Source organism: Anguilla anguilla, chromosome 16 (assembly GCF_013347855.1).
Source record: "Anguilla anguilla isolate fAngAng1 chromosome 16, fAngAng1.pri, whole genome shotgun sequence".
Lineage (NCBI taxonomy): Eukaryota > Metazoa > Chordata > Actinopteri > Anguilliformes > Anguillidae > Anguilla > Anguilla anguilla.
Window position 1 is genome coordinate 31,998,075 of NC_049216.1, and position 6,281 is coordinate 32,004,355.

Below are 6,281 nucleotides of genomic sequence, written 5' to 3' on the forward strand. Positions count from 1 at the left end.
CTTAAAAAGTTTTTTTTTTTTTAAAACCCCTGATGTTCATTCATTAATTTATCATTTCCGTGGGGGTGTAAGAGAATGTGTGAGAGTGAAGTACCGTAGGGAGGGTGGGGGGGGGGGATGCAGAGGGGACCCATCTTGTAAATTAAAAGGTATTTTAATGTTTTCTTCTAAATGACTGACTCGCACATACAAAGTGAATTCCAGGCCCAACTCTGTAATAACACCACACAGTGAGGCGAGGGGGCTGGGGGGGGGGGGGGGGGGGGGGGGGGGGGGGGGGGGGGCTGTGGGGGCCGGGGGTGGGGGGGCGGGGGGTTGGAAAGAGAGCAGGAGGCTCCATCAGAGCAGACCCACATGTGTTTGACACATGGAGGACCGCGACTGGAGGTCTCTCCCAGCGTACCTCCACATACCAAATCCCTGACCTCAGCCCCCGTGAGCCCTCCCCTCCCCCCCTCCCCCGTGCCACACACCAGGAGCACCGGCGCATTGATCCGCTGTCTCTCAGACCCAAACCGCTCGGCCAACGCCCCTCACCGCGACAGAGACGGCCCCACTGCGCAGCCACCACGCCGGAGCACCACTCTGGAGACTGCAGTCGTGCTGGAGCAGCGTAGGTCTCTGAGTCACGCTGATCGTCCTCCTGACCTCTGGGGAGACAAGGGAACCAGAAAAGTACAGGACAGGACAGACTTTCTGAACAGAAAAACAAACTGCGTACCGCCTAAAACCGTTCATTTAAAAACAGCCGCAGATTTACCCACCGCGCACGAAGGGAAAGGCATCAGCCACGGAGAGACGCCAGATAAATCAAACTCTGCCGTCGTCCCGTCGCAGGCGTTTCGGCTGCACATCAAAGCCTGTGGATGCGGTGAGCCGGGCTCAGTGGGAGGCCCGGGTTGGCGGGTGGTGGCGAGGATTGGTGGGGGGGGTGGGTGGGGGGGGATTTGGGAGCAGCGCAGGATCGGCATAGAAGGGTTTCTCCTAGGACCCAGAGCATGCCTAAACCAGGCAGTCTGCACAAACGGACAGAAGCATTCCTCTGCGCGGCTCAGTCGCGCAAATACAACCACACACACACAGACACACAGACACACAGACACATACACACAGACACATACACACACAGACACAGACACACAGATACACACAGACACGCACACACGCACACACACATATAACACACACACACACACACACACACACACACACACACACACACACACGCACACGCGCACACGCGCACACACACACACACACACACACACACGCACACACACGCACACACACACACACACACACACACACACACACACACAGACACACACACACGCACACACACACACACACACACACACACGTGCACCCGCGCACACACACGCACACACACACACACGCACACACACGCACACACGCACACACACACACACACACACAGACACACACACGCACACACACAGACACAGACACACACACACACACACACGCACACACACACACACACGCACACGCACACGCACACGCGTACACACACACACAGAGACACACACACACGCGCACGCACACGCACACGCGTACACACACACACACACAGACACACACACACACGCGCACACACACACACACACACACAGGCATTCCTGCACAGCATATGCACAGGTCCCATGTGTATCAGCGGGCGAACACAGGACATGTACACCAATCTTCTTTCATCGTTTCGTTATTTTAAAAGCTGCATGCATTACATCGTTTGAATTGTTTTTACGTTGCTGTTGATGTTACTCACGGCATATATCAGTCAGAAACATGTCCAGCAGATGACTCACAAGATATTTTGAGCACTGAAGCCTTCATAACAAGAGAGATATTGTAGAAACTGAACGTGAAGGTCAGAGATTAACGGCAAATAATGAAGAATTTGTGATTTGTGTCATAGGGTACAAGCTGAAAAGGTTTCTTCCAAAAAACTACACAAATACTAGCATCACAAGGAGTGAACAACAGTCACCAGGAAGTCACACAAGCAGGCCGCTGTTAAAACACAGCCCAAGGTCAAAGAGCAAAGGTCACAGCTAAAGGGCTGTGCTTAACACCGAAGAAGAAGAAAAAGCAAACAACTTTTAAGGAACTTGTTAAAACTTTAATGAAGAGGGTTTGTCTTGGCACAGTTCTGCTATTAAATAAATAAAGCATTTAATCAAAACCATCTATATATACTATACAAAATAACGTATGGAAATAATGATGAGAAAGATTACGCGGTTTAGTTCAGATGCTGTAAAATAACAAGTGTGGGACATTTCCAATTCACAAAAAGCACAAGGAAACCAAACATGGAAAGACCAAACTGTTCCTTCCTGTCAGCAATCACTGACACAGCAAGCTCGAGAGGAATGGTGACAGTCATATTTGATAGCTTTGCAGACGCACATTTGAGCAACCATTTATCCATATAAATAAGCTTATTCCTTCTACATGTATAACCTCTCTGCAGTCCATAATATATTTACATTACTTTTTAAAAGGTAGATATAGGAACCTTTCAAAGAAGATAATTTAGTGGTAGCATACACAAGAAAAAGGTTCTCACTTTTAAATACTGAAATTCCTATGTATCTTAGCAAGGTACAGTACAACATATTAGAACATTAAAAACACAAGACTTGGCTTTTTCCTGAAAGCAGAGCATCCCTTTAAAGGTGGGAGAGCATGGTCAAACAGCTGGCAGCTAACTTGGCCCTTGTGTGTGTGTGGCTTTGCTAATACTGGAGCAGCAGCAGCACACAGTACTCCATCCCACATATCTTAATGTAAGTAGCTGGCCTGGGCAAGAAGAGATTTTATTACAAATTTTTTTGACTTCACATAAAATCTTAGCAAACTTCTTACCAAACGAGATCTAGTCACGTAGGGTGGCCCTAAGCTGTGTGCACACAGTTAATTGGTACAGGGTCAACCAACAGATCATCGGTTTAAAACAGAGAATTCCCCCACATATCCCACTTCACATGAGTATCCAGGAACTCACAAATCAACTAAAGCAGATGGAGTTTTTTTTTTTTCCCCCCAGTAAATAAATTTGGCACCCAACATGGGGTTTGAGCATGTTCAATTCCCACCCCTAATTTGGTACAGCCAATCGTCTGCAACCGTGTCGATGCACGAACCCCACTGGCGATTCGGGACAGCGCAGACATCCACGGTTCTCCCCCCCCAAAAGACTTGGAGCCGCCAGCTGAAGCAGATGGAATTTTAACTCCTTTGCTCATCATGGGGGTAAATTTACGCTTGAAAGCTTACGCGCACGAAGGATCTCTTGGACTGCTGCGACGAGACCATTTTCCCACAACAGATGCCATTTTACGGAGTGAGGGATGGTGGAACAGGCTGCAGTCAGGACCCCCCTGAGGAGGGGGGGGGAGGGGGGGCGAGGGGGTGGAGAGTGGTGTGGAGTGGAAGCTTCCATCTTTCAGGAAAGGCTTCCAGTATAAAGGGTTCAGAGCCCACGTCAATCCACTGTGGAGATCCGTGACCAGCCATCTCGCAGCTTGCAGGATGACGACTGATGAGGTCAGCCTCCGCATTAAAATCGTAGTCACAGGCCAAAATAGCTGGTAGCACTCCGGGACAGGGAAAGGGAAGACTTGCTATTGATGGTCCTGCCCTGGTATCGTTTAGCACCAGTGGAGCGGGACAGCAGAGTAAATATACTCTGTGGCATGCAGTAAACAGTGATGTCATGTTGGCTGATCGTAGACCCTGATCCCCCCCCCCCCCAGAGCACGTGGTTGCTCGGTGACAGCACTGATGACAGCTGAGGCCTGAGATGCCACCGGGCCTGGCTGCGTTCTCCCACTGCCTGACCCTGATCATCAGGACCCGACAGGCTCGGCTTCCCCACCCAAACCAGGGGCACGCCACGGCTCGGACCTAGAGGTGACACAGGCCCAGAGATCCGGATTCTTCTGGGTTAAGTCAGCGAACGGAAGGCATCCACACATGTTGGACAGACTTAGTTTAACTACAGGCCATCAGGATATATTTCCAGCATTCCACAGCATCTGCTTGATCCAACTAGAGACTCCGCACGCGCGCTCACACACACACACACACACACACACACACACACACACACACATGCACACACGCATGCGTACACACACACAGACACACACGCACGTGCACACACATGCACACACGCACACACACACACACACATGCGTACACACACATGCACACGCACACATTGAGTAGAACTGTACCAAGAGCTAGCGACACCCCTGTTAGCTTGCGCGACTCCTAAATTCTACTTGCCCACAGTCTGCATCAAATGTCACTAATTAAAAACCACAGATTTAGAAAAACGGAGAAGCAAAATGTACCTGAGAGTGTGCATAATTAGCCAACATTCCTGCGGACCGTCTGCAACGATCGGCAGTACGGAACACCTCTCGAAGGAACCGTCAGCTCGACTACTACTGCACGATAGTCGCTCTACGTCTTTAGAGTGGTCTTCAAACACAGCTTATTGGGAGAACCGATTCAGGAGACGAGCAAACATTTAAACACAAAGATACAAGTTTCAGAGTGCGGATACGAAGTACGTCACAGCGTTAGTGTAGCTTGTGTATAGTTGAGTGTTAAAACGTGGCACATACAGTATGTACATACAAAAACAATATGATGGATAGCACAAGGCTACACGATTGCAGAGTGAAAAACCTCCCACGTAGGTGACATATTAAAAATCTGTTACTAAAAATAACATCTGAATAATAACAACAATTATATCAATAATAATCATAATAATACTAGAGGTAGCAGCTGTTTGGGGTCTTCAATTTTCAGTTAATATTTTTATCCAAATGCCTTGCTTTCATTTCTTTTCTTTTTTTTTAAATTGTCCTCAGAAGTGTCAGAGTATTGCTTGTGAAAGTCAGGATCTTTATCTCGGTAGAAAATGCCCAGGTTCTGACTGCAAATGTATTTATTTTTATTTTTTTTTAGAAGCGACAGCACCAGGAAGTGCTTTTCAAGTGGTCTTCAGCCGACAGGATTCCCGGGTCCTCCTGGTCTCCCAGCAACCACCATCGGGCACAAACCAGAGGCCCATCCGGTGCTGTGCCGATGACCTCGTCCTTTTCTTCATATATAGCATCATAGTGTGTGATAGTCCTTCCATTCCAGTGACCCTCCCCCCCTCCCCACCCATCGTCCCACCCTCTACCCAGCCAAACCCATCCCTCTGACCCCCCCCCCCCCCCTCCCTCCCGGCTTTAGGAGGTCAGTTCACCAGCCAGGGCTTCAGAGAACCAGAGAGGTCAGTGCAGAGTGTTCAGGTGAGATGTGGGTCAACACCCCCACCCCCCCCAGACACTGACTGGGCACCAACACCCCCCCACCCAAGCCCCAAGCTTAGCTGAACACATAAGAGCCAAGCTTGTGGTTTCTGAGGATTCCTGTAAGCCTAGCCACCCGCTCATGCCTTCCCCATCCCTAAAAAATACCCTGGCCTTGCCCCGCCCAGCCCAGCCCCGCCCCGCCCCGCCCCATCCCCTCCCCCTGCCACTTGAGGAGGCCCCTGCTCTGCTCCTCTTGTTCTGCTCCTCCTGTGCTCCTCCCAGCACCTCCCCAGTCCGCAGAGGTCTCTGTACAGTTGTGAAAACGCCCGCGCGCAGCGGGCGGGGCGGGGCGCGGCGCCCGGTTGGCATGGCGACGCTGGCGCCGACGCAGCCGTCCAGGGCTCACGACTGGTAGAAGTGGTGGTAGTGGTGGTGGTGCTCGTGGTGGTGGTGGTGCTCGTGCCGCTGCACCACCTGGCCCACGCCGCCCTCGTACAGGAGCATGCTGGGAAGGTCGCGCACCTGCTCCTTCTCCAGCACGGGGCCCGGGGCCCCCAGCACGCCGCGGTGGGCCTGCTGCTGGCCCTCCTTGGCCCGCTGCCTGTGCCTCCGGTGGGGGGCGGCGGGCTGGTAGGGGGGGTTGGGGCTGAGCAGCGCCGGCGGGGGAGGGGCGCCCCGGCTCCTCATGGCCCTCCCGGAGGGGTGCGCGGTCGGGGCGCGCCCGTGCGTTTTCGGGGAGCGCAGGGCGTGCTTGCCCGAGTCCTGGCCGCGCAGCCGGGGGCAGGGGGGCTCGGCGGGCGGGGCCGGGGGGCCCGGGGGGTCGGCGGCCTGCGAACGGCGATGGTGCGGGTTCGAGAGCCCGTTCTCTGGCTCGTGGGAGCGCGACCTGCTCTGACCTCCTGCTCCCGGCTCTGCGCTGGCACCTGCAACACCAGAAAA

At 52.5% G+C, this 6,281-nt stretch overlaps 1 protein-coding gene across 1 annotated transcript in view; it reads right to left on the reverse strand.

Annotated features, from left to right (window-relative positions):
• Window positions 1-2,849: 2,849 nt before the first annotated feature.
• Window positions 2,850-6,281, reverse strand: part of nkd1 (NKD inhibitor of WNT signaling pathway 1) — a 38,430-nt gene continuing 34,998 nt past the window's right edge. The window contains exon 10 of the mRNA XM_035396673.1: window positions 2,850-6,265. Within this exon, the coding sequence (XP_035252564.1) occupies window positions 5,745-6,265 (521 nt within the window). The 3' untranslated portion in view covers window positions 2,850-5,744. The remainder of the gene's footprint in view (window positions 6,266-6,281) is intronic.